The sequence below is a fragment of the Mirounga angustirostris genome, unplaced genomic scaffold, assembly GCF_029215605.1.
Source record: "Mirounga angustirostris isolate CCGP_5_RB_7025 unplaced genomic scaffold, mMirAng1.0.hap1 SCAF_6, whole genome shotgun sequence".
Classification (NCBI taxonomy): Eukaryota; Metazoa; Chordata; class Mammalia; order Carnivora; family Phocidae; genus Mirounga; species Mirounga angustirostris.
The window spans coordinates 102939928-102967736 of NW_026991714.1; the positions used below are offsets into that span (position 1 = coordinate 102939928).

At 53.5% G+C, this 27809-nt stretch overlaps 1 protein-coding gene across 29 annotated transcripts in view; it reads right to left on the bottom strand.

The window, feature by feature from the left end:
• CAMK2G (calcium/calmodulin dependent protein kinase II gamma) overlaps positions 1 to 27063 on the bottom strand; it is a 54679-nt gene extending 27616 nt beyond the window's left edge. For 5 of the 29 annotated variants that reach the window (XR_006791309.3, XM_045878114.3, XM_045878119.3 and 2 more), the window contains exons 1-10: positions 26869 to 27060; positions 25430 to 25524; positions 14375 to 14434; positions 7125 to 7179; positions 6170 to 6235; positions 3657 to 3729; positions 3406 to 3508; positions 2889 to 2972; positions 2369 to 2463; positions 1642 to 1764 (exon numbers count right to left, since the gene is read on the bottom strand). Coding sequence is in view for 27 of the 29 variants with exons in the window: in XM_045878114.3 (XP_045734070.1) it covers positions 1642 to 1764; positions 2369 to 2463; positions 2889 to 2972; positions 3406 to 3508; positions 3657 to 3729; positions 6170 to 6235; positions 7125 to 7179; positions 14375 to 14434; positions 25430 to 25524; positions 26869 to 26933 (819 nt within the window). In the remaining 2 variants the exon portion in view is untranslated. Of the gene's footprint in view, positions 1 to 1641; positions 1765 to 2368; positions 2464 to 2888; positions 2973 to 3405; positions 3509 to 3656; positions 3730 to 6169; positions 6236 to 7124; positions 7180 to 14374; positions 14435 to 18987; positions 19167 to 25429; positions 25525 to 26868 lie in introns of those variants that run through there. The other 24 variants (XM_045878121.3, XM_045878132.3, XM_045878120.3 and 21 more) reach the window with 13 other exon arrangements.
• Positions 27064 to 27809: the final 746 nt, after the last annotated feature.

Genomic DNA, 27809 nt, shown 5'->3' on the forward strand with positions numbered 1-27809 from the left:
TCTACTCCTTGCCATGCCACCCAGGCTCCTAACACTACCCTTAGCTGAGACCTCATTCGGTCTTGCTCGGGCAATTACAACAGCTTCCTGAACTCTCTGCCCCAGCCTCCTTTCCTTTCAGTTCCATTTTGTACACAGCTTCCAAAGTGACCTTTCTTAACTGGATATTTCATTCCCTCTTTGTTTTTAATTCATTTTTTAAAAAGATTTTATTTTTGGGGCACCTGGGTCTCTCAGTCAGTTAAGCGTCTGCCTTTGGCTCAAGTCATGATCTCCAGGGTCCTGGGACTGAGTCCTGCATTGGGCTAGGGAGCTCATCAGGGAGCCTGCTTCTCCCTCTCCCACTCCCACTCTCCCCTGCTTGTGCGCTCTCTCTGTCAAATAAGTTAATAAAACCTTAAAAAAAAAAAAGATTTTATTTTTTTTTCTAAGCCATCTCTACATCCAACATGGGTCTCGAACTTAGAACCCCGAGATCAAGAGTTGCATGCTCCACCGCCAGAGCCAGCCAGGCGCCCCTTTGTTCCCTCTTTAAACCCCTTAAATGGTTCCCTTTGCTTCCCGAATAAAATCCAAACTCGTTAGGCAGAAACTTGTATGTCATGGAATCTTTTTGGCTTCATTCTCTTGCATTTTTGTAGGCGTATCTTCATCTACAACTAAACTACTTAACATTCCTTCAACTTGCCACAATTTCCCATGGCCTTTCACCCCGGCTCATGCTAACCTCTGCCTGCAGGTTATCATCCTGAGGAACTCCCAGCCATTTGCCAAGAACCAGGATAGGGGTCACCTCCTCCATGCAGCCTTCAGTAATCTCACTGCTCACCAGATGGCAAGAGTTCCTGTGCACTCATTAGATCCTTTTATGTACTTGCCACATTGCAGAATGGTTGCCTGTTTGAGTGCCTAGCTCCCCAGATAATTTTTAAGATCTTTGAGGGGAGGGACCACGCCTCGCTCATCTTGGTATCGCCAGGACCCATGCAGCGACTGGCACTGAAGAGGCGTTCAGTAAACGTGGGAAAGGACAAATACATAAATGCATCGTGGCTGTCAGGAGGCCTAACTGTAGCAGACCCTGTTCTTAGTTTGAAAACAGACATTTCACTTTATAGAATTCTGCAGAAGTGTTTATGAAAACAGAGTATGTTGATCCACACTGACAGCCTGATCGGGGCGGGGCGGGGGGGCGGTTCGTCTAGGGTGAGTTTTTTTTTTTTTTCCAGTCACGAACTTCAAGATGCTCTTTTTAACTGCCCAGAGGCCCCTTTTGTTTATTTGTTGGATCTTGGTCACATTTCCATTACAGCTGTGACAGCTGAGATCTGAATATGCACCTGAAGCTTGGCAGTTCACTTTAGGTTCTGCGAGCTGCTTTCCCTCATCAGCTACCTAGAGTCTCAAGGGTCAGCCAAAGCCCTCATTCAGAACTAAGTCACATCTGACAAGTAAGTGGGGGAGAGATAGGTTGAAGCCAACGAGGCCACCTGCTTCCTTGAATCCCTCCCTCTCTGCTGGGTCCTTGCTCAGGGCCCAGAACAATCATTCTCTGCTCATAAACAGGAGTGTGAAGAGAGTACTGAGGGCACACTGAGGGCTGACATCCTGAGCTCCTCCACCCTGGGTGAAGACACTTACACAGACCCATGGATGCTTGAGAGCCTGGTCAGCTGTGATGCGCTTTGCAGGGTTTATGGTCAGCATCTGGTTGATCAAGTTCTTGGCTTCAGGAGTCACTGTGTCCCACTCTGGCGATGGGAACTAAGCAGGAAGAGGGAAAGGAGGCATATGAAATCTGTGAGCCTCACACCCTGAAACGGAGGCTCTGTCTTTGTCCCAACTCCTATAAGCAGGATACCCCGTGTTATCTAAACCTGCCCGGCAGAGAGCTGGGGAAGCCCTGGGGCATCCCAGTACCTGTGCCTACTTAAAGACCAGGCGAGGAAGACAGAATCACGGTTAGAACGCCAGAATATCCGGTCAGAGCAGGGACTCCAACATATTCTGGTTCAACCCCATCTCCTTACTAGAAGGAAACAGTGGCTCCACAACGTGCCCAAGGCCCCACGGCAGTGGGAGAAGCCACGCCACTTCTTGTCCCTATGTTACGTGGCACACCACACTTCTCATGCCATTCTCTGCAAATAATGGATCAAAGAGCTTCGGTGGGCTCCTCGATTTTACAGCTACCAAGAAAGGCTGTGCAAAAAAAGTTGCTCCTGGGATACGGCGTGGCAAGCATCGAGACCTGTATGCCCATCCTTGGGTCCTCAAAGTCCCTTGACACTCCCTGTATCCCATGACACACTAAACATGCCCCCTCCTGTGGATACAGCCCAAGGGTCAAGAACAAACCAGTCCTTACATCATAGGCCCCAGCCTTGATTTGTTGATACAACTTGTGCTGATCCTCATCCCAGAAGGGAGGGTATCCCACCAGGAGGATATACAGGATGACCCCTACGAGACAGAACACAGGTCATTGGGGTCAGTCACCGACTTCACTGAGGAACCAAGAAAAGCCACACAGGACTCAGCCACCCAGAAAGTCAAGGTTATACCAGAGGTTGAAGTGGCCATCAGCTGATAATGCTGTGCTTCACTCCCCAAGTCACGGAGCCCCATCGGGGACCTCTTTAGACGTAACCCATCCTCTAAGGCGTGGGTCAATCCCTCTTTAGGAAGGATGCAGTATAACCCAGGAAACACTTGGGGCAGAGCGTGTGATGAGAACAGCCATCCCCGGGACACTAGAGCAAACACCGTGATTTCACACACGCCCCACACTTGTAGGGCCCACAAGGAATAGCGATGCTTCTTTCTCACCATCGCTGGAAGTTGAGGGCCCTTAACACCAAAAAGCTGAGAGTGTGGAATGGGCTTACCGCAGGCCCAGATATCCACAGGCTTTCCATAGGGATCTTTCCTCAGGACCTCAGGGGACAAGTAACCTGGGGTGCCAGCAAAACCTGCAGCAGAAGAAAGGGCAGAGGCACACTGAACCCACTTTCTCTGTCGTTAAAACCACATCAGCAATTTCCCCCCAAGCCCCTTCTCGTTCCTGCTGTTTTTGCTATATAAGCTCTCAGCACATGGGCAGCGAGAGATGACAGGCTGGGTTTCTTGTAGTGCCCAGAATAAAATCAGAGGGCAAGTCCGTGTGCCTACCAGGAACTCCCATTTCTCCCCAGGGGCAGCAAGAATGCGGTGCTGACAACAGCTAGACTCACTGCACTGAGTCGCCTAGGGCCAGGGGCCGCTCTGTACCCTCCACCCCCTTCTCCAGTCTCTGAGGAGACGGGGACCGTGAAGGGTCTGGCTTCTAGTTCTGAAAGAGGAAAGCAGATCAGGAAGAGGAGGAAGGGCGGGGGCCACATTCCAGGAAGACAGGGTCACTCTTACCAAACCAAGCCTGCTGCTCTCCCTGTACTTCGATGGCTAGGCCAAAATCGGCCAGCTTGACGGCGGCACCCTTGCATTTACTCGCCAGCAGCAGGTTCTCAGGCTGTATGAGGAAGAGAAGACCTCGTGAGGCACCCACCCACCCTCTGGCCCTGGGGAAGCCTAGTTTGGGTCCCCGCAGTCCCACCACCTGGCACCAGGTGGCGCCTACGCTTCACAAGCAGGAGGCAAAGGGGGAGCCTGGGTAGTACCTTCAGGTCCCTGTGGACGATGTCATGCTGGTGGATGTGGTTAACACTCTCCAGAATCTGATGTATACAGTGGCTGCAAAAGCACAAGGAGAAGGAATGTCAGCCACTCATCCAGGACCACACACTACAGATGAAAGCATGGAACTCTGGGTTGCGGAGTCACAAGGAAATCACCGAACAACAGCTAAAATCTTGGGACTCTGGACATCATCTAGTTCAACCTATTTTACAGAAGAATAAACTGAGGGCCAGGCATATTAAGTGGTTTGTCCAGGGTCTCCCACTAGATAAAGGCTAGATAGAGAACACCAGATAGACACTAGATAGAGGACAGACTAGCACAGAGTTCACCATGCCTCCTTAGACGGTAAAGGGCCAATACCACCAGTCCATTTCCAAGAGACTGGGGACACTCCTGAGCAATAGAGACCATCCAACCCCTTCCTTCTTTTCTTCCCCCTATAGTAACTCTGTTCTTGGAGAAGAGGTTTGTGGTGGCATCTTAGGAAGAATAGTACAACTGTACCTCAGTTGTTTTGCTGGGGGGGGCACACTCATTCATTTATTTAAACATTGACTGACTATCTCCAGGCACTGTGCTTGGTACCACACAGACTATAAAGATGAGTAAGACCTAGTGCCTGCCTTGAAGTTTATCATCTAGTAGGGGAGATAAAAGCCAGTACACAGACCCCTTTAAGAAAAGATGTCCTTAAGAAGGTTCCAAACAGGGCAACCGAAGAGCATTTCTGGTAATGATTTTGCATAGGAAAAAAAAAAAAAAAAAACTAACCCAGGGTCACCTTCAGCTGCGATTTCTTTTCTTTCTTTTTTTCTTAGATAGGCTCCACACCCAGTGCGGGGTTTGAACTCAATATGGGGCTTGAACTCACGACCTTGAGATCAAGAGTCGCATGCTCCACCAACTGAGCCAGCCAGGCACCCCCACTGCCATCCTGAATCAGGCTGCCCACCTTCCAAAACATCCTGCCACACTTGCAGTCAAACTCCTGGCAGGGAGCATTGGCGATCTAGAGCAATGGTGAAAACTGGGGGACATCTGGTAATGCCTGGAGACATTGCTGGTTGTCACAGTTAAGGTGGAGATGCTACCGGCATCCAGTGGGTAGAGGCCAGGGATACTTCTAAAACTCTACAGTGCACAGGAGTGGCCCTCACAACAAGAAATTATCTGGCCCCAAATGTTAGTGGTGTTGAGGTTGAGGATCACGGGCCTAGAGAATGAGGCCCTCGTCAGCAGGTCCCGGCAGGTACGTGCAGCAGGCTTGCAGAGAGGCGCTCGGCTGGTGACCCGGACTTCTGACTCCTTCTCTAAAATCTGATTCTGGGGCTTCCACAAGAGCCAACGGGTCTTACGAGGCTCCTGGAGGCTGAGGCTCAGGCCTCCCTTCAGAACACAGCCCATGAGTAGGCCAAAGAGACTTTAAGACTGAGCTGAAGAGGCGAGTCTCCACAGAAATGTATAATTAGAACAGAGCCAGGCTAGCAGAGAGAGCCTTCTGGCCAAAAATGGCAAAAGTGCGAAGTGTCCCAGCAGAGCCAGGCCAAGCCCACTGGCACAGTCACATACCACCCCTCCCCTCCCCCTGGCCAGCCCTCCCTCCTCCCCGCCAGGCTCCCAGGGCGGTCACCGCCTCCTCCTGCCCCAGGGTCTGGTCCTCCCCTGCCGGCACTGGAATTCATCTCCCCACTTGAGAAGTTTTCCTGAGGCTGAAGCATCTGAAGTTGATCAGCAAACACTGGCCTCTCAGGGTTGAGAAATTTGTGAGGAAGCTGCACTCCCCCACTCTCTAGAGGCAGCCAGAGCTGCCACATATGCCAGATAAGCTGCAGGCAGGATGATCAAAACCAGGTTGCATGGACATCACCCTCGGAGAAAACTCGGGGCCTGGGGGAGGAGCCGAGGCGGGAAGGACAGGCCACACAAACACCCGAGAGCTGCAGTGTGGGCAGAATTCTGCCAGGGCTGCCACGGGGGGCTGAGGGCTGAGGGATGTGGCCAAGGAACGGTCCTCCCGCCTGAGGTGCCCCACACCAGGGCTGGTCGTGGTGGTCAAGAGACTAAGGGATCCAGGCTGGAATCTCTTTTGAGAAGGTTCCTGGTTGATTAGCTCAGATGCTTACACTCCTTCAGAACACAAACCACGTTTTCTCCATCTCTGGATCATCCCCAGAGTGCCTTGCACACAGTAAAATTTGTCAAAGGAAAGAAGCAGGGGTAGGGAGGGCCCTTGGGCAGGCTTGCAAGTACACAGTAGTGCAAAGAAAAGGTATTTCTGGGGTGAAAGGGTAAAGGAGACTTGCAAGTGCTTCCCCTCTGCCAAAAAAATGACGGCTCTAACTTTTAAAATGCAGCCCAGGTCCAGCTCTATGGAATCTTTGTCCAGACAGAAGATCTTCTGATCTATATCCAAAGACTCTTCAAACAGGCACAAAGCCTGTCCCCCTGAAGTGGCCAAGACTCACCCGGAACTCTAGGGTCCTTGTCTCACCTGGCATCAGCTTCACTGTAGTACTCTCTGGCCACGATGTCTTCAAACAGCTCCCCGCCGGTAACACTGCAACCAACAGACAGAGAGGGTCAGAGGAAGCAGGTCAGCTGGCCAATCCCAGCATCCAACAGGCAACAGGTCACACCACGGAACAGCTTTTAAAGAAATCCCAACTCCACATGCATTCCATCTGAGAGCCCAAACATGTTCCATCCTTCAATGACGTGGGGCTTCTCCCTGGGGTAACGTGGGCCCTCCCTTCCTCCTGCACATTTCTGTGTCTATAATCTACAGATTAGCTAATACTCAGGCAAAGATGAATATACAGGGATCTAAGAGAAAATTATCAACCTACTCAGAAAGTCATAGTTTTATTTGAGACCAATATCAATACTGAGATACACAGCTGCCCAAGAAGGACAGACCTACTCCTAAAGTTGAAGAATAGTGAGATCAAGGACACAGAGACCCAATCCTGAAAATACCAGAGAGGCATTTCCAGGAGGTGAAGAGCTACTTTTGAGATATTTAACCACAACCAAAGTGGAGGAGAGACCAAGTGGAGTCCAGTTTATGACTAATAAAAGCCACCTTTAAATTCCCAGAATTTTTAAGGTGATGCGAAGAGCTGTAGTCTATTTCTCCACTAAGGACAACACAACAAGAAACAAGAAAAAAAAAAAAAAAAGCATCTGCACAAGGTATGCTGCTGAACAGAAATGCGAGAGTAATGCCATCTGGGGGTTTGGAGCCCTGGGGAGACCGTGAGTGAGCAACGAGGTCCCCTCCGCAACCTGCCCATTACCAGAGGAAGGTCAAAATCAAATCCTTTCCCTCAGGCAAAGGAGAGGGGCCCTCGGCAGAGGCTGAAGACCCACTTTAGGTCTTTCTCCAAGCCTTCATGGTGAGCCAGCTGAAGGGAAAGGCCCCCACACCCTCAGAAAGTGGCACTTACAGGTCAAACACGAGGTAGTGAAACCCTTCTTCAGAAATACTGTCATGGAGGCGCACTGCAAGAGAGGAGATGGGGACAGAGATTAACAGAGAGAAACCTTGGAAACCTACTCCTCTCCTCAGCAACCCCACCCCTGCCCCAGCCTGCCAGCCTCCCTGGACGATCTCCTGAAGGAGTGGCAGCGAGAAGCGGCGACATGCCTGTCACCCCCACCCCCAAGACGAGGTGACACGGCTGCAGAGCAGAGAAACAACCAGACCCCGGGTCCAGTGCTCCGGCTGCCATCTCAGACCGCCTCAGACGTAGGCAAGAGAGAGATGCTTTGTGGCTAAGAAGACAAGACAGAGAGAAGCAGGAACCTTCCCAGAGGGGCTAGTCCCAAAGAAGGAGGTCCTGGGATCTGCTGCATGACAGTGTAACGCAGGGCAAGAGCAAGGGGCGCCGAGGGAGGCTGACTGCAGAGGGACAGAGGATGACAAGACCAAAGGGCCTGAGAGCCCTTTCACAGGAGTAGATGGGAAACAGGGAATTAAAGGGTGGGGAAGAAGCTGGAAAGGTAACACCCAGCGGCAAGTCACAGGGAGTGAGGCTAACGGATGGTGAGCATGGGAGGCAACATGCAGACTCAAGGAAGGACAACAATCACTGTTTATTCGGCGCTTCTTATATGCCAGGCCTGGGGTTAGGCTCTTTGCAGACATGACTTATTCTACAAGGATTTACTGAGTGCCTGCTACGTGTGGGACTCCATGCTAGATGGAAGGACAAAGTGGCTGTCCCTGAGGAGTTGATTCTTCCGGACGACCACCCCGAGAGGAGGATTCCTCCCATCCCACAGATGAGGACGCTGGGGGCTCAGAGACATCGTATCTTACCGAAGGCCAAAGAAGCAATAGGTCAAGATGTAAAGCCAGCTCTTTCTGCCTCCACAGACGGGTCTACCCCACCGCTTCCTCTAAGAAATGTGGTGTAGCCCACACAGCCAGGCACCAGAGCAATGGGGCCTGTGAGAGAGACTACCCACGAGCGTGCCTACAGCAGCAACACGGACTGGTCTGGGAGGCCAGGGCACCGAGCAGAGCGGGGCAGCTCACCAGCTGCCGGCAAAGGCTTGCAGGCAGAATCCATTCCCACTTCCCGCCTCCAGAGCTCCTGGGCAAAAAACCAGCCTAATGTCTTCTGAGGTCTCCTCCTCAAGCTTCTGCCCACAAAGCCACCTCGGGCTTAAATGCCAACCCCTGAGTACCATTCTCATGCAAACACAAGGCGATGCTTTGGCAGGCTGTCGAGGCTGTCCCTGTCCCTTCCCTCACCTGAACCCTCCTGATGCGGAACCTCTGTCTGACCTTCACGCCAGCCCCGGGCAGTTTCAGGAGCACCTCACAGAGCACTTTTAGGAAGGGCCTGACACCAAGCTGGCCGGTGAAGTTCTCGGATACACAGGAGTCACCATGTCTCTTCCTTGGCGGGACCCAGCCTGCCTACTGCCCCACACGACAGGTCCCATTTCCGGTGTCAGACTGTTTCCTCAGGGCTGCGGCGCTTCCCTACAGCCTTTCCCACCACAGCAAGATCATAAATTACAGGCACTTGGCCATTCCTACAGCTCCGTGGTTCTCCTCAGCTGACAAAAATGAGGACTCGGGCCTGCCAGGGCTAGATGGAGGGCCTACTGACTGTTGACACTTCCTGCTGCCTGCTTTATTTGATCTGATCTGGTTACCCCAAATTCCACCCCCAACTGTGATTTACCATTGGGATCAAAGGCAGGAGGTACTTCAAAAATCCCTCCTCCTCCAACTGCCGTCTCCCGTACTTGGGCGAGCAAGCTCATACTTCACTAGGCCCCCAGATGACAGAAGGAAGGAGCTACAGCCAGACCCATTCCTCCCTCCCACCCAATCAACCTGGGCATGCTCAAGTGAGCTCCCCCAAAGCCCTGCCAGCCCTCTCCCCACGTGCGCTTCTCTGGTCTGAGTCGGTGCTGCGCACAGAGTCCTGCTGTAGCTGCGTTCCCTCATGTCCAAAAGGACTTTCCATTTAATTAAAAATTTGCTATTAAAAAGCATTAAAGTGTGTAATACAAATAATCCCCTGGAAATCAGCTGTCCCAGAAGCTAAAGACCAGCCTCATTAGGGAGGGGACTAACAGTAGAGCAGGTAGGATGCTAACAACCACTCCCAGGGGAGTCCTGCCCCCTGGCCCTGCCTCTGCCGGCCCCCCACCCCTGGGCCTGCCCCCTCGTCCCACACAGCGGGGCTGAGAGTGCTGCACAAAGTCCAGGTGCCCAGGCCTATGCCGAGGCGGGGAGGCACGGGCACTTGCCCTTCTCCAGGAAGGCCACACACAGAGCCCAGGTGGGAGGAAGCAGGGCAGGGGAATCAGAAGAGAAGAGCCGCAGTGGAAGATTAATCCTTCCAGGCCACTCAGCTCAGAGAAAGGCTTTGATGTGTGCCCCAGAGCAAGGTACCACTGAGACAAGAAGGGACAGGTGCAAAAGGCCTCATAGCTGAACAAGATGCTATCTTTTTTTTTTTCCATTTGTAAAGAAAATTAAGAGAACTGAGAACAAGAGGAAAAACTTGACTGTGCCACCCTAAGTGTCTATCCAGCAGAATCTTGATAATAATGACCCAAGTGAGCACCACTACTTAGTTGTTTCTATGTGCTAGACATCGTGCTAAGTGCTTTACATACGTTATTTTATTGAGCTCTCACGTTACCTCTGTTACCCCCATCTCACAGGAGAGAAGACCGAGGCCCCGAAAGGAACTCATCCAAGGTCATCCTAAGTGGCCGAACTGAGACTTGAACCCAAAACAAACTGACAGCAAGATCCTTGATACTGTGGAATTGCCTGCGAGGAGTCCCCTTCTCTGTCCTCTTAGGCAAAGGAACTCCAACCTGTCCCCACTAGCTCTGGCCACTCTGTTCCGCCCAACAGTGTCCACGAGGCGCCTTTCCAGAAGCAGGCGTGGCCACAGAGCTTCCGGGTCAATGGGGAAGACGGGCTTTAAACCGGCACTTACACAAATATGTCACTACGCACTACTGCGGAAAGGGCTACAAAGTAGAAGTGAAGGATGCTATGGATGTATGGGGAAAAAAATAACCTGACGCTCAGTCCATCCCACAGTATATGGCCTGAAGGCCAAGGAGGGCCAGACCAAGTCCACAGACAGAAAGACCTGGAAAAGAATGATAAAGCATCTGCTGCATTTCAGCGATAAAACTAGTTACTTTTTCTTTAAAAACTGTGGAGGGAAAAACGGCCCAAACACCTAAATACCCTCACTTGACGTTTCATACCTTCAAGGACTAACAACGCCATAACCCAAATGCGGTGGCTATTTCCGGTTCTTTAGAAACCACCCAACAATATGCCACATTTTAACTAGCAAATCTTGGCTCAAAAAGCTCTGAGAAAGTGTCACCGTTAAAAGTGTCTGCAGCAATAGCATGATGGAAAGGAGGTCCTGCTTCCTGGGGGCCAGTGGGGGACTGAGGCTGCCCCCCCAGGAGCAGGTGGGCAGGACTGCCCGAGGCAGAGATTTAGGAGCTGCTTGGTCAGGATTCAAGGTGTTCTTCTTTTTCTTTGCCCCTGTTTCTGCTCCATTTAGCGTTAGCTGAATGGGGCCTGGGTTCAAGAAAAATGGCAGCCTGGCTTAAATACCCTGCAAACTGAGCTGCGGCTGAGGATTTAGGGAAGGTCACTTCTGGTAGCTGGGGATCCTGTTTTCATGGCCTCCATTCTTTCCAAGCCGAGGCCTCCTTTACCCACTGAACCCTCTCACAGCTCCACGAAGAGGCTAAATATTCTGCTGGAGGTTGCAGCTCCAGGCCAGCAAATCCCACACGCAAACCTGGACGACACGATCGCCAAGCCACACACCCTGCTCCCCCGCACACAGCCCGCAGACCGGCAGTGTGAGCCTCCCCTGGAGACCACACTCCCGAGGAAGCTCAGGTCCACCCCAGACCTTCTGAATCAGACCCGAGTTTCATGCGATCCCTTGGTGATTCCTGAGCACATAAAAGTTTCAGCAGTACTGCTCTAAACCATCATGCCAGACTGTGATTGAACCTGCTGGGGCAGCTCAGCACGAAGGAAGACAGAGTCTATTCATTAGAGGAATTTAGAGCAGGGAGCAAGCAGATCACAGGTAGAACATGCTCCATTCAGGCTGGAGACAGGACGACTACCGGCCCCTCCTCTTCACTCCACACCTCTGGCCATTCTCCCAAAGCTGTTTCAGGTTCTGCAGAATGCCTCATAACCAACAGGCTTTTTTTTTTTTTCACCAATAAACTTTATTTTTTTGAGTTTAGGGTTCATAGCAAAACTGAGTAGGAAGTCCAGAAAGCATCCACATACCACCTGCCCCCACACACATGGCCTCCCCTACCATCAGCATGCCCTACCAGCCCGGCACATTTGTTACAATCGATGAACCTACACTGACACATCGCTGTCACCCAGACTCTGCAGTTTACATGAGTATTCGTTCTTCCAGCAGGCTTTTTAACTCCTGGGATAGAATATCTATTAGGGAAGAAAACTGGGGATGCCTGGCTCCTTGCACCAAAAATTCTTCTGAGTTCAAGTACAGCAGCCAGAGAGGGACCATGTACTCTCTGTTCTCAGCTTCCTCAACTCTGAGCCACTCTTGGGCTGGTCCACTTGTATCCCCGTGGGATGGAGTTAAAGAGGCTGGAGCCAAAGGGGCCACAACTCTGAAGGACAGGGCAGCGAAGAGAGGGGAAGAATAGTGAATTAGGGCACAAAACGGCCTCCTCTCTGCCACAAGCCAGATCAGGATCCATGGCAACCTCAGCCTCCTGGATCTACCGCCCCACCACGTCTCCAGGAGCCCGGTTCCCACCGGAAGCCAGAGAGCCTGGCCAGCCAGCTCTCCCAGGACATAGTCCTGACTCACCCTTCCCTCTCGCTGCTCTTGATCCCGGAATAAGGCCCCAGAAAAACATCCCTCAGGATCTGGGAGCAGTTGTGAAATGAAGCACAGTTCTAGGCAATCAGATGCTGATGAAGTGAGTGTGCCTGGCCTGGCCTGGCTTGGATCTCACGGGGCCCCTAACAGGGTAGATGATTAGGGTAGGCGGTCCCCCAACTGCCAGGACCCCAGGTCGAGCTGGGGGCAGGTGATTAAAAAGGAAAGAGCTACCAAACCAAGTGAGGTCTAAAAGGTCAAAAGTATATATTTAATTTCTAGAAAGGCATAAAAAGAAGGGTATGACTGTTTTCAGCTAGAATCCCATTTTTGTCTTTCCTGGTCATTTCTCAACTGTCTTCATCTTACCCCAACCCTTCCAGGGTCGATCAAGTCTGTGCTACAGACAATGCAGATGTGGTTCTGCCTCCTGCATCGCCCACCCCACCTTTTATGCTCCTCCTGGCATGAGAACAACTCTACGAGTTGGTCACGAGTAGCATAAGGGAAGGAAGTTGCCGTCCTCAGATCCTGCGACCTGGGACTGGAACATTAAAATGCTCCCGTGCTTGTGGATGACTCTAGTTACCCACATGCTTTTTCTTTCTGTTCTGGAACTTCTAGGTTAGAGGTCACAAGCTCAAAAGCCTCCAGGGACCAGGTAGGTAGTGCAAACATAAGGTTAACAAGGGAGTCAGCAAAGGACGGTTGGCCAGTAGACTTTGGGGGGCAGCCACTGCCCAGCCCTAGCTGATTCTGGCCGCATACAACTGAGGGCTCAGCAGAGCCCCAATGTCTGATTCGCAAAACTGGGAAACAGAATTTTTGTTCCCCCAAATGCAAAATCTTGTTTTTAAATACTGGCAAATAATAAAATATTTTTAGACCACTGAGCTGGCCAAACAAAACACGCCCGAATTTGCGACTGCTGCTTGGCGCTCCTCTCATTGTCTCTCCTACCCAAGGTGACACGTTGGTCCCCACTGTGCTGTTTGCAGGTGAGCGTCTGACTTTGGAGCTCACGCAGGGAGCTCCAGGAGTTCTAAGCCTGGGACCCATTAGCTGAGAGGTGTTGGCTCAGTGGGACACACCGCACCAGCAGAGCTGAGCATTGGCTATGTCAATCCGCTCCGGGTGTAATCCAAGCTGCTGATTGCGATCTGTAAAGCCCTGCATGGTTGGAGTTCTGGTTAGCTCAGAGCTACTCCTCTCCCCTTGGGCTGGAGTACGACCTCAGCTCTCCCACGTTAAGAGCTCACGTTAAGCTTTCCAGCCGAAGGTCTGGCAGACCAGAGGCTGGGTAGCTCCAGAGGAAGCATCAGGCTTCAGCAAGTCACCTCCCAGCCCTGGCCGCCAACAGAGCAGAGCAGGCAGCCTCCGGGGCACTGTGGGAGCCCTGATATTTAGGCCATGCCTGAGGAGCAAGGAACACGTGTTTTTCTTTGTGATGACTCAGGGCTTTCAGGGAAAAACCTAGGAGATGCTCCCTGCTCTGCCTCAAGTCAAGACTGGGGTTTCTGCTCAGATACTGCAGCCAGCCCTGTTTCTATCCCCTCTGCGAGAAGCACCAAATCAGGGCCAACGCTTCTGGCAAAGACTATTTCAGCTGAACAATGTAAAACTGAGCTGGAGTGGGTTGTGGCAGGCAAACCTCCTCAGGCTTTAGGACAACCAACAATGTGCTCTTGTCCCCCAAGTCAGGGTGGGAGCAGGGAGAAATCCTCTTAATTTTTTCTCCTTCCCCATGAGAGTGGCTCCTGCCTTCCCTTCTCCAGAGAAGCCAGGTGGGTGGGCAGCTCGCTTTCCTGGCTCTGGGGAATACAAACAGGAGCACCATGGAAACCCCCAGAGTGCGCACGACACCGTAACAGGAACAAAACTCTTTCAAGTCCAGAAACAAAATCCGGACCCTTTTATGACGGCTGTGGAAGGCCCCTGGTGAGGGATGCTGGCAGGCTACTAGCCTGCAGCCTCACACGCTGCAGGCCCTGGACCTCAGCCCAAAGACGGAAGGAGAAGGGGAAGAAAGGGAGTCTGAAACCTGTTCTAGGACCTCCTATCCTGGCCCTGAAATGGCAATGTGGGGATGGAGACCCGCAGGTCTCTAGAGCAGAAGGCCCCAGCGTTCTGAGCAAGACACACCTGCTATCCCACTTGGACAAAAAAAAAAAAAAAAAAAAAAAAATTACACCAGGCAAAGATCCAGGGACAGAACTGGTTTCAGACACAAAAGCAGTGGATCTCTGTTCTCCCTACCTTCTACCAGATGCCCAAGAATTACCCCGAGCGAAGGTGCTTACCAATGTTTGGATGTTTCAAAAGTCGGCATATCCGGGCCTCACGTTCTAGTTTCTGGTGATCTAAAAGCAGAAGAGAGAAAACAAAAACCATCAGCCATCCGTTCTATTTGTGGCCACGTGGCTATTCATAGTCCTTCAATTATTAGGCACCAACTATGCACTTTTTACTAATTTGCTGAATTAATGCAGCAAGTCACGGCAATCCTAGAGACAGGTATTACGACTTTTTTCAAATGAGGAAATGCCCTAGGAAAGTCCCTCAAGTTAGGGAGGCAGAGTCAGGACTTGAATCCAGGTCTTCGACTACAACTCTGGTACCCTTTTCACTACAGCAGGGATTTCACTGGGCCAGGGCGTCCAGAATCTCTTCCTTGATAGAGATAACTAAGTTTTATGGAACACCCACTATAGGACCAGGTACTGTGCTAGGAATTTTGCAAATATTCTCTGATTTAGTCTTCACAGTATCCCTGAAACATAATGATGCTGACAACCAAGATGATGATGAAGATGATAATGATCTGACAAAATGATAAGCAGAGCTAACATTTCTCGAGAGCTTACTTCTACACCAGGTACAAACATCTTTTAATTTATTCTCATAACCACTCTATGAGGCTGGCACTATTATCATGCCCACTTTGCAGTAATTTTGCTTCTCCCCAGGATCCTCCTGGCCACACCCTGCTGTGAGCGCTCATCTCTTGGCACTCAGGCACTGGGGTTACTCTGTTTTGGTGAAAGGACCCAAATCCAGGAGTCCCCAGGTACAAGCAAGCTGCATTGGTCGGTTCCTTCCACAGGAAGGCAGAGCTCCAGGAAGTAGAAAGAGAGGATGCTACCACTCAAAGCAAGGCAGCCTAGCAGCCCTCCCCCCTCTACCTGCTGCAACAGTCCCCTCCTTCACAAAGTCTTCCCTGTTCTTCCTGGCAGATGTGACTTCTCCTCTCTCTGAGCATCCCCCCATCTTCTGCTGCACTTCTTAGAATTTTCACATCGTAGATTATGTCCAGTATCTTTTGGTCCCAAGCTCTTCAAAGGGTGGGACCTCTCTGAGTGATGCTTCCTATCCTAGAGTTCCTGCCTTGATGGGGCTTTGTATTGGTTTATCAATAACACCAATGGTAGTAACAACCATTATTTACTGAGGAGTCACTATATGCCAGGCAGAGGCGTGGGTTATCTTCCTTCACCCTCACCGAGACCCTGTGAAGTAAAGGATCTAATGAACTCCTTGCCATTTGTCCAGTTCATTTGAACTCCAGTTCATTTGAACTCCAGTTCATTTGAACTTCATTTGTCATGAACACTACATGACAAATGAGGAAACTGAGGCTTGAAAAGTTGAAGTAACCCACCCAAGGTCCCAGGCAGTGGATGCAGGCAGTCTGGGCCTAGAGCCCTTTCTCCATCACTATGCAATGATGACAGGATAAAGTGAGGACAGCTAGTAAAGACTCCGGGCTTTGGGAGGCATTTCTCCAGGTCTGGGCAGGTGCCTTCACATCCACACCTGCCAAGCAATTCCTGCCTCCTTTGGTAGGGGCTTCTGTCCACCCCACCTCTAGCTCAACAGCAAAGAGCCTCTGTAGAGCTCCCTATGACCCCCACAACCATCCTACCAGGGAGGTGCTATCACTGTCACCTCTTCACAGATAATGAAACTGAAGCCCAGAGAAGTTAAATAACTCGCCCGAGATCCTGCAGCAGGAAAGGGAAAGAACTGGGATTCCAACCCAGGCCTGCCAAAATAATGTAGTCTGAGATAACACAGGGATTATAGACTAAAACGATTCACATTTGTTGTTTCACCAATCACCCCCCGTTTTGTCCTAAACTTTCCCTTTAGCAACAGCTCTGCTTTGTGCAAGAAGGAGGTGGGGACAGACAGAGATTAGTTCCTGCTGCCCAGCTAATCCATCCCAGCTGCCCAAAGATCTGGGTCAGGTCCTTCTTTCCATCCTCAGTTTGGCGTTAGCACTGACCAGGATGCAGCCAGAGAACCACAGGTGACCCCACAGTCCCACATCACCTGGGATCCGTCGGTCCCAGGGACCTGCAGACCCTGGAGGTAGTTGAGGAAGTAGTGCTAGCCCTGCTCAGTGGCAGGGGGGCTTGCTTCTTCCAGATCTGGCCGGGAAGATGCCAGGGCTACCCCGCCTTCCTCCCAGCTCCTGGAACTGGGCTGGAAGTACCAAGCTAGCCAGCCCCAAAGATTCCGCCCTCTGACCACTCACCTCGCCACCCTCTGACCCACAACCCTTGGGCTTGGCTGCCCAGGCAGGTGCAGGAGAACAGCATCTTGCAATGTGGAGGTGGCTGCTGAGGGGAAGGCCTGGAAGATTAATGTTTATCTCCTCCCTTAAGTCTCTTACTGGCTAATGGTTACAGTCCCACAAGAGTAGCAGCACTAAAAATAAGGGTGCTCTGGCTTCACCAGTGACTGAGAACAGGGAGAGGAGAGACACAGATTCAGACTTCCAGCTCCTCGAAGGAGCTGCCCAGCGTCCAGAGGGTCCTTGTTAGCCACTTAATTCAACCCTGTCTCCAAGGAGCCAAGTCCCCATGTCTTCTCTGAATCCCAGGCTGCTCCTTAGTCTTTGTGCTGATCCTTAGCGTGTACTCCATCCATGAACACAACAGTTTTGGAGTCAGACAGCCCTGGGTTGAGTCCGAGCACGGCTATGGCAGGTGAGTAATTAAATCCATCTGCGCCTCATTCATTCATTCAAAAGCACTGTTCTGAACGCTACGGCTACAGCAGTGAACAAAACCAGACAAAAATCCCTGCCTTCGTGGAGGTGATATTCTAGTTGGGCTGGGAGGGGGGGAGGGACAGACAAGAAGAAGGGGATGGCACAGGAAATGTCATGGCAAGTGCAAAATGTGGGAAAATAAAGCAGGGAAAAGGCACAGTACACATTTAAATAGGACGGTCATGGAAGAGACTCAGCAAGGAAGTGACGTTTGATTGGGACCCGAAGGAGGTGACAAAAGGAGCCAGGCACATATCCCGGGGAAAAGTTTCCTCACTGGGAAAACGGAGGCAGGGCTCTCTGCAGATTAAATGCGGTAACTGGGTAAATGCTCAGCACAGCGCCTGGCACACAGGGAGAACCTGATCCAAAGACACTGAGCGAGTCGGACCCAGAGTCCGGCCAGAGTCCACAGCACACCAGCAGAGCCCTCTGACTTGGCCACAGCCCTCCTGAGGGGGACGTATCCCCTCTGGGCTGGAAGTACCAAAGCTGCTGCTTTGGGTGGGGCCCGCCCTGGGGAAAGGAGAGCAACCGGGGCTTCTCAGAGACAGGACAGCCTAGCCGCGCCACTGCCTACGGGGTCCCCCCTCTTCCTCGGCCTCACCCTTGGAGGCGGTGGCGTCCTGCCATCCAGAAGCTCTGCTCAATGAGCCATGGGGTTTCTGCCTACCATACTCTCCCTGCGTCCTTACACCGTGCACCGTGGGCCAGCGCCCCAGGCTCCCTGCTGTTGTCTCCTGCCCCCGTCCCCCCCACACCTCCCGTCCTGGAGTCCCCTCCGGGACCGGGCCCTGTCTGGGCAAAAAAGCAGAGGGCTCCATGCCAGCAGCAGCAGTGGCATTTCAGGAACAAATATGGCTTGTGGAGTACCTTGCCCAACGGCAAGGGCTGCCCCGGCTAAAGCACAGCATCACGACCCCAAAAGGGGTGAAGCCACTGAACTGACTCAGTCCACGGGAGCCGCCTGGGCATCCGGAGGTGGTAACACACCAGCTGGTGCTTTTGTCCCAAAGATGGCCTTCTCCCTCGAGACACCCCTCCTTCCATGGACCCCTGGGCTCGCTGTTCCGAGGCCTTCAGAGGCTGACCCTCTTCCCACCCACCTTCCAACTGGGCTACTTCCCGCCCCCTCCCGTGGCCCAGCCCCCCCTTCCTGTTTGACGACAGCCACTTCCCGCTTCTGCACCGGGCCACTTCCTGCCTGCCTGCGTACTGCTGCCATGGACAGACCCGCCCCGGCCGACCTTCAGCCCAGCTCTGACCACATCTCTCTGCGAGGTTCTCCCCCACAGCAGCAGAGGTAGCAACAGGAGCAGAAAGCAGAAGTGGCCGTTATCAGGGACCTGCTCGGGCCTTCCCTAACAGCCCACCCAGCGTAGAGCCAGGCCCCAGAAACAAGCATCCGTGGGGGCCTTGCCTCTCCTGCCTCCGGCCCAAGCACTCCGAGCCTCGGTCCAGGCCAAGTACCCATCACAGGAAGAGCGGCAAGGAGTGACCAGGTAGTCAGTGCCAAGGGAGGCAGAAAAGAGGAAGCAATGAGGAGACAGCACGTGGCAAAGGGGAGGCAGGGTCCTAGACCACCTCTCCCCTCAAACCAAACGAGAAGCCTACTCCAAATGCACTTGCCTTCCCCCCCACAGGACCAGGGGCCAGGGAAGGCTGGCCACTGATCCTCCACGGCCTTGTAGGGACATGACTGACTTAGTGACATTTCCCTAAAACCACAAATGCCAGTACTAGCTTCACATAAGATTCTACTGCCACCTGAATACACCACCCTCTGTGATGGGAAAGAACACACACGGCCCTACTCCGCCTATGAGGACCCTCCCCACGTTCCAATCCCAATGACACCTTGGACTTTCCAAAGGGTATTTCAAGGTGCCTGTGGTCCTGACATGAATGACGAGAAGATTCCTACAGCCCAATTTCAGATGCTCCAAGTGGAGCGTCTCCTCTTGCTGCCCTCCTGAGTGCCCTCCTCGTCCTTCCCAAGCGGCAGAGGCCTCCGTCTGGCCCCCGGGGCCTCACTCTGAGGAGAAAGAACAAGGGCACCATAGGGATTTGGTGTCATAATCCACATTTCCAGCTGCTTATAAACAGCCCCTGGGCTTGGGCACTGACCAGTGGGAATCCCAGGCCACAATCCCATTGACCTCATCCTGACACTGCGATGCCACATCCCTTCCTCTTTGAATCTCACTCCAAAGGTGCAAAGAATCTCCAATTAAGAGCAAAGTCCACCCACCATGCCTGCGCAGGGGTCTCGGCTTGGAATTCCTTCACACTCACACACCCGGGACCAGCCGCGTGCTGTGAGTACAGTGGGATGGGGCCCGAAACGTGCTCACGTCAACCCCCCAGGCTCTGTCCGAATCTGGCACCCTCCTTTTCTCTTCAGTCCTCACTCAAGCAGCTCTCACCAGATGACACAAAGACCCAAGCCCCACTGTGGCCTCTGTGTCCTAAGAGAAGCTTTAACTAAGGAGGGAGAGGGGAGAGGCACTAACAAGTGCCCCATAACCAAAGTCTCCCAAGCCAGCTTAGATGGAGAAAATCCCCATGGGGTCACTTGCAAGTTCCAAGAAGGCAGGGCTCAGCCTCTGGACACTCTGGATTCTCTCTGGGCCAGAACCGGGTCAGCCGCTGAGTTCTCCATGCCCCCGGCAGGGATCTGGGTGCCTACAGCCTTTACCCACTGTTTTGGTGACATTTCCTTCATGGTAACCAGCCCCAAGTAAAACATCCCAGGAAGCAGCCCCTAAAAATAGCTCCTCCCAGGGCAGCAGCAAGCTGGGGGGAGGGGAAAGAGAGAGAGGAGAAAAGAGGGGAGCAGATGGGAAGCTGCTGCTGATAGGACCCAGGAAGTAGAGACGGTGCTGGGTGGGGGGGTGGCTGGAAATATCCCCACCACAGAGGGGTCTGTACCCAGAGAGGTGGTACAGATGAGAGCGAGGCCTCGGCCAGCAAAACAGAGGGATTTGCTCCACCAGGCTTAGAGCTCTGGGCCTAGATGGAGGTGTGGATATCAGCACGTATCACAGGAACAAAATGCCCAGAATCTGTGTTTTCAAGGGAGGAGCCACAGGGTAGGTGAAGACCATACTGCTTGAGGATGCTGGGGTCTGAGCACTGGCAAAATCACTGGCATACCTACAGCTCAAAAATAAACCAACCAACCTTTTGTGCCTTGGTTTCCCCACTGGCCCTGGGGCAGATCTTTCTGGCCATGGGCAGATAACAAAAGGCCTCTGCCAAGAGGCACTCAAGAGGTGCAAAGTGCCCATCCCTTCCTGTCATCACCCTTTTGGCACCCATGGGATCAGGCCCCTGTCGGCCTGCCAAGGCTGTCCAGAGAGCAAGCACAGAGCTGGGGGCAGGAGCCTGTCATACCCACTCCTCCCCTTGCCTGTCTCTAGCCTCAGCAGAGAACGGGGTCAGCCACTCTCCTCTAGGCTCTCAGCATAGCCCTGAAGCTTGGAGCACAACTTCTGACAAGAGACCAGGGCAAGCAGCAGGGAGAGAGCAAGGATGGGGCCACCTTCCAAACTCCATCCCCACCCCATGAGGCCAGAACCCAAAGTCAATCTGGGAAGGTGGGTGGGATGGCAGGGTGACGGGCCAGTGTTGTACGAACTAAGTCACATAGCTCACAGCGTGACTGTATGACAAGACAGGCCCAGCATAAGCCTTTGGCACAGAGAAGGGACCTCCAGGCTGCTTTCTCATCCACTTAGGGGAACAGGTCAGTGGAAGCTCAGTCATTTATATACAGGATGCCCATTTCTCTGTCAACAGAAACTGACTGGCCTGTTATCCTCAGGAGGAAAGCACGGTTTTGTATACGACCTCCTTAAATGCTTCCTCAAGTAGCAGAGTCCCGGCGTTCCAGCGCCGCATAGATCGCTCTTCCTCCCCCCCACCCACCCCCCTGCACCCCCAGCCCCAGCCCTGCACTGCTGCTTCACCCTCCCCTCCCTGCCCCCACCGTGCTTCACCCAGATCCTTAACAGCAAAGTCTTACTTGGAGATACCACAGGGTACACAAATGTCATGGGGGCCACTCAGGCCAACACTAAGGGGGTGGGGACTTACAGCTGGCACCACCCAGGGGGATCTGATTTCAGTCCCCAGGGCCAGCTGGACCCAGAAAGGGACAGCCTTTGCCCTTCTGGTGGCCAACATGCCACAACCTCAGGCACTCAGCTCCGCCACAGCCTTGGACACAGGCCGACACCCCAGTCTGGGGGGTCAGAGGAGGCCCCTAATCACAGAAAAGCCCATGGGTACAGATGGCCACATACCAGCAGAGATGCCACCTGGAGAAGGCTGGGCCAAGGTTTGTCTGGGAAATCTCAGAGAACATGACAAGAGCTACCGCTGGTGCGTTTGCTGATTTTAGATGGCGTTTCTTAAACCGTGGCTGGGGGACCACCTGCATGAAATCCACTAGGGCCCATAAATTCACTATACTTGTTTAAAGTATAGATTCTGGGGCCCAATGCCAGACCTCCTGTGGATAAAGCCCAGGAATCTGTGTTTTTTAACCATACTCAGGTGATCCTTATGCACACTAAAATTGAAAATCGCTGCTGAGAGGAAGTCCCAACATTGCCCTATAAGGGAAGAAAGAATCATAAGCTACACTGTGTTCCTACATCTCCCACCTGCTATATATGCCCCAAGCACAGGTCTTTAACCTCATGTGTCCTCTCCAACAGCCATGTCAGGCCTGCAGCCTGGCTCCATGGATCAGAAAGGGGGAACCCAAGCCAGCACCAGGGTATGAGGGTTCCTACAACTCGGCTCTGAGTTTCCTGAGAGCCAAAGCCAGGAAGCAACCATGACTGGTTATGTAGTCCTCTGAATCCATTCGTTCGACATGTATAGGCTAGGTACGTGTCAGGCACTTTGCTGGGCCCTGCCCACACAGAGGTAAAGAAATAGATATAGTCCCCACCCTTTACCTCCCAGGTCCTCAGGAAGAGGAAAGCTTTTGCTTACATTTAGCCTCAACAGAAACTTCTTCACATGGGGTACACAGATTAATACATAAATAGCAAGTGCTGTAACAGATTTCAAAATATTGTTTCTGGTAGCATCTCTTAGTAAGGCCAAGTGTCCATGTAGTAAAAGCAATTGGAATCCAGATAAATGGGCCAAATACAGAGGTTCCTTATGAGGCCAACTGTTCCAAGGATAAATCCTAAACTACGGAAGAATAAAGGACCATTTGCCCTTCAACTATAGCAATATGGGGAAACGCTTTGGATGTAAGCAAGAGAGCAGGATATAAAATGTTATGCTCCACGAGGTGAAAATCTATATGCATATGAATAAAGATAAGAAGGGAATCTGAAGATTTAAAAATAAAAAAAGACATAAGGGCTCAGGCTCCTTGGGGGGGTGCTCTTAAATCTTAAAATAACGACTTATCATTGCCATCACCTGGCCCACTAGCTCCTGCATCCAAGCCTATTTTAAATGCCTCCTTCAGCCTAGTGGAGGCTAAGCTTGGAACCACGGGCTCCCTTAAGAGCCCCAACTCCACACCTATGACTGTTCCAAGCAGAGGGAGTGACGTTATATGACTTTCAGTGACTTTATGTAGACAGGCCTGCAGACAAAGACGGTGCTCAACGCACAGCCACACGAACTCCCTACCTTTAACACAGCTACGAACGTGGGCCTCTGAGGCCACAATGACAAGAAACAACAGAGCAAAAGGATTCCCACCCAGATTCAATCCCCCCGTAAGACCAGGTGATCTCTCCCCATGCCTCCTGAGCACTTCACTGCAGATGCCCGGGAGAAGCAGCTTGATACTCTTTTCTTTCCTTTTGATTCGCAGCACGGAAAATCACAAACAAGAAAGAACACAGGCAGAGAAACTCAGCAAACAAGGCAAGCCCCTTCAGACCCTCATGGATGACTCTGGTGGGCCCACCACATTCCTGGACACAGAAATCCAACACCTGCGGAGCCCTAGACAGACAGACAGCGAAGAGTGAAACCCAGCCCCAGCTGCTGCACCTTTATAAAATATACAGCGTAAACTGAGAGGCTGCAGGGTAGCCACGGGCCTTCACTCCCTAACCCCATGGGCACCAGCCTAGTGGGCACCCTGGCCCAACTCTCCAGGAGCTCACATCCCCTGTGCCCACACCTACGGCACAGCCCCCAGCTTGGTCCCTCCATCTCCAAGACAACACCCTCCCACTCTCCCACCTCCGAACCATACTGGCACTGACAGATTCCTGACCCCTCTGTTGGCATCTGTGCCCGTCAGCCAGGACCAAGCCTCTGTCCCTAAGTTAACCTGGTATGCAAGCCACACAACAGAGCCCCAGTCTTGGCATAACCATCTCGAAAGAGGGGGAGTTGATGTCTGAAGCATATGATCTTACACAAGAATCCTTTCCTTGAGGGACAAAAAAAAAAAAAAAAAAATCAAAGAGAAATCAAACCTCATCCAATTTGGGCAGGGAAAGAAAGATGTCAGTTGGAAAAGACAAGGCAAGGTTTAAAGGAGGTGAGGAAGGGGATAGGACATGATGACACAGGTCAGGGAAGTTCAGGTGGGTAGGGAAGGAGGAGAGAATGACAGCTGAAGGCAGGCAGCTTCACAAAGTCACCACGACAGCAATCCTCACATCTCAGAGTGTGGCTCCCAGCGTCCCTCCCTCCCTCACCCCTGGGTCAGAGGACACTGGTGAGATGAGGAACACGAAGCATTGCATCATTAACTGGAGACACCAGACACCAGCCCCATTCCTGATGCACCAGGGCTCTGCTGTGTGGGCACAGGGAGGTATCCACTCTTGAGCTGCCATCCCCGCCTGAGCCCTGCACCCTTGGCCACAGGATGTCTGCCAAGGAGCCCAGCCCACTGTGTCATCCCCCTACCCCAGGGGAGGAGGGCATCTGACTGCCCACATATCTCTATGGCAACCGTCGCCTCCGACTCAAGGTACCCAGAGAGAAAGAAAACAAACAAATAAGTCAACTTTATAGCCAATGTAGAGGAACCGCAAAAGATGGAGGCTGGGAGGGAGACAGAAAGACAAGCCCTATTTGTGGGGATGAAGAGAAGCCCTCCCAGCCAGGAGGCAGACACAGCCTTGCTAAATAGGTCCCAGAACAACTGGACACATGACAGGAGCCCACTGTCATCTCCGTGGAATTTAATAGCTTCTCTGATGCTTAGGGACATCAACTATAGCTCTCACCCTGGCGTCGCCTGGGTCGCTATTAGCCACAGCCCTCACCTTCCCCAGGGCATCAGTCCTGGCTCCTAATATATGTGTGGGCATCCTATTGCCCCATACTAACTCCTTTCTCTGGGTCTAAAAACCTTTGTCCCCTGCTGCACCCCACAGCCCTCAATGACGACCCATCCCCATACCTCTGTACTCACCAGACCTATTCACAGAGCACTGCACAGACTGCTGGGTCTATACCTATCAGATGAGGTGAGTTTGGCAAGCACCCAATACAAGGTTCAGGGAGTGTAGGTTCAAGGTGTGAAAGACAAAGACAGGGCCTCACCCTCCTGGCCCCAGGTACTTGGGAGGATCTCACAAATCAGGCTCCAAGGCCTGGGCCTTCTCAATCCTCGGACCTGGAGGCAATACTGCTCCCACCCAGACCAGGCCACTGAGATTTCCAGACCATGAGGCATCACCCTCCACCCAGGACAGGCTGCATCTGCTGCTGCACCACCAACTTTGTAATTTGATCAAAAAAGCAATCAAGTTCATCTGGCAGGATCTGTTCCCGAGAAGCCCTCGCCAGCAGCAGCCTCCCCTGATGTTTACAGATTCCCTTCCCTTGGGAGTCTGTTCTGCCGCCTGGTGGGCAGGGGGAGGCTGGATTTGTCAGAGCTGTTCACTTACTGCATTTCCATCCTAAGTCACCACTGGGGCACAGGGACCAAGACAGGCCTGGAGCGGCTGCCCACTGTCCGCAACACAGAGACTCCAAATTAAGAGCTCTCCGTTCCATGCCCCCATCACTCCCCATGTCGCTGCCTCCCTTAAAAACCAAACTCCCTTGAGCCTTCAGGCACCACTCCTCCCTGTAGCTACCTACATGTCTTACATCTTTTTCATTCTTTTCTACCTGAGCACTTCTGGTTCCCCATGCAACTCCTTGCCTGGCTTCCAAGTCAACCAACCCTGAAATTCCAATTCTTCTGCAGGGGCTAAAATACACAACTCTCAATTCCTGGAGCATCTTCAGAAGCTATAGCCCTTGGAGGCAGCCTAGGGAGAGGCCAAGATGGGGGAACACTCACCCCGGGCAGATAACTTCTTGGTGTTGATGATTTTTGCTGCGTACTCTTGCGTGGAGGTTTTCTTCACACACCTGCGGACCACAGAGAAAGCACCCCTGGAGGGAGAAGGGGGAAAGAACTGGGACGCGGAGCAGAGCAGTGACACAGACATGCTTCAGGTCTGAGAACAGCGATGCTCCCGTCACCAGCCCTTTAGTCAAAATCATACACACCAACGTAGTGACCATCACCTTCTAACCTGGGGCAGAAGGATGTGGCCACTGCATGACACTGAACGGATGTGGGTGAAGGACCACCCCATCCCACCCCCCACATCTACTTTGCTGGACAAAGCAACAGCCCCAACCTCAGGCTGTACATCAAGAGCTGGTGGGCAATGCTTAAAACACACACCTGCTGCATCTCCCGGACAGCCCCGCAGTCCGGCCAAGAGAACCAAGAGACCCTGCCCTTCTCTCAGCAGAAATAGTTGAGGGCAGGGGAAGGAGAGATTAGGAAGACGGTATGACTCCGAGAGGGAGATCTCCCTCAATCACCGGGGTAGGTGAGGAAAGTGAGGCTCAAACCCCCCACGACCGGCTTCATCCCACTGCATCCCTGGCTCAACTGACAGCAGGGAAACAGAGGATCCAGTTGTAGGTCTCAGACACCAACAGCTCCCCTACCCCATGATTTTTTCCACTACTTTCCCCCCAAATGGGAGCTCGCACTCTCTAGCTCTGGAAACGTCTAGGGGGGCGGGCAGGGCGGGGGCTGCAGTGGCCGGGCTCGGCGCCGCGGGTGGGGGTGGGGGGGCCGGGGCTGCTGCAGCGGCCAGCTCAGTGCAGAGGGGAGGGGGATGCTGCGGCTGCGGCGCGCGGCTCCCGGGACCACTGCAGGGATAGGGGGAGGGGACAAGGGGGTGCTGCAGCACTGCCCAGCAGCGGGGCTGGGATCCTGAAAGCATCACTAGCGGGGGGCGGGGCCGGGCACCAAACATCCCCCCACACTCGGGCACCGCAGCGGGGTTGGAGCTGCAGGGCCAGGGAGGGTCCAGAGTGCCAGGAGCGTGGGACATGGGACAGAGTGCTGAGTGAGCTCCCGAGCAGGGTGAGGAGGGGGCGCGGCGAGCAGGCGGGGTCAGAATGGGGGGCGCCTGAAGGGTGAGGGAGGGGCGGGGCTGGAGGGCGCCCAGGAGCGGTCCGGGGGCTGCAGTCCCCGCGGCAGCGCGGTGTGCAGCAGCCCGGGCAGCTGCTGCAGGGCACGGAGGGGGCTGCGGGGCACGGAGCTGGGGGCGAGGGGGCCCCGGAGGCGGCGGGCGGGAAAGGCTGGGGGTGGGGCGGGCCGAGGGGGCGCTGCAGCGGCCGGTGCAGGGCCGGGGGGGCGGGGCGAGGAGCCGCATAGCGCCCGGGCGGCGGGGACAGGGTGGGGGGCCGCGGCGGGAGGCGGGCGGGTCGTACTTGCCGAGCTCCTCGAAGAGCTGATAGTCGTCGGTGAAGCGGGTGCAGGTGGCTGTGGTGGCCATGCTGGCGGGCGGGCGGACGCGGCGGTGCAGCCCGCGCCGACGTCGGTGCACAGTCACCGCCGCCCGGCCGAGGGAGCAAGAGGAGGAGACGGGGCTGAGCCCGGCAGCACCGCGAGACTTTACCGGGGAGAGCGAGGGAGGGAGGGACACCCCCGCGCCCGCCCGCCTGCCCCGCCCCCAGCCCCGCCGGCCCCCCGCCCGGCCCCCGGACCGCCCCCGGGGAGGGGCCTTCTGCTGTCGGCCCCGCCCCGCCCCGGGAGCCGCCTGGGCTGGGCCGCGCGCTCGGGGTAGCAGGGGGCGGGGGTGGGGTCCCAGCCTCCGGCCACCAGAAGGGAGCTGAAAGCCTCAAGACCTGTGGGTTTGTCCCAGGGTGGACCCTGCAAGGGCTCGGAATGTGCGTGCTATGTGTGTGTGTTGGGAGTGTGTTGGGGTCTGCACCACCGAGTTTTCTAGTCGTCCTTAGCCCCCGGCTCACACGATGTGGAGAGAGGGCCAAGGTCAAAAAGTCCGCTGTCAGACTGCACACGCGGGAGGCGCCCCCAGCCTGTGCAGAGCCAGTTCTCTCAACAGCCTTCCCTCTGGAAGCGGACAGTCTAGACTTGTGTAAGCATCAGGGCCATTATTAGATAAAACCCTTCAGGCATGGTTTGTTCAGGGAGACCAGGCCAGGGCCAAGGATGCAGGTGGAACTCTGCCTTCCTGCACTCCAACCCTGGCGATAAGAGAATGTTCTCTCTCAGGCCAGGAACGAAAGGGATGATGAGGTGGGAACGATTAGAAAGGTTTTGTGCGGTTGTGGGCTAGGAGAGCAAGTGGAAGGAAGGAGAAAAAATATCCCCATTTTTTTTGCAGGGCACCCTGTATTTTTATTTTATA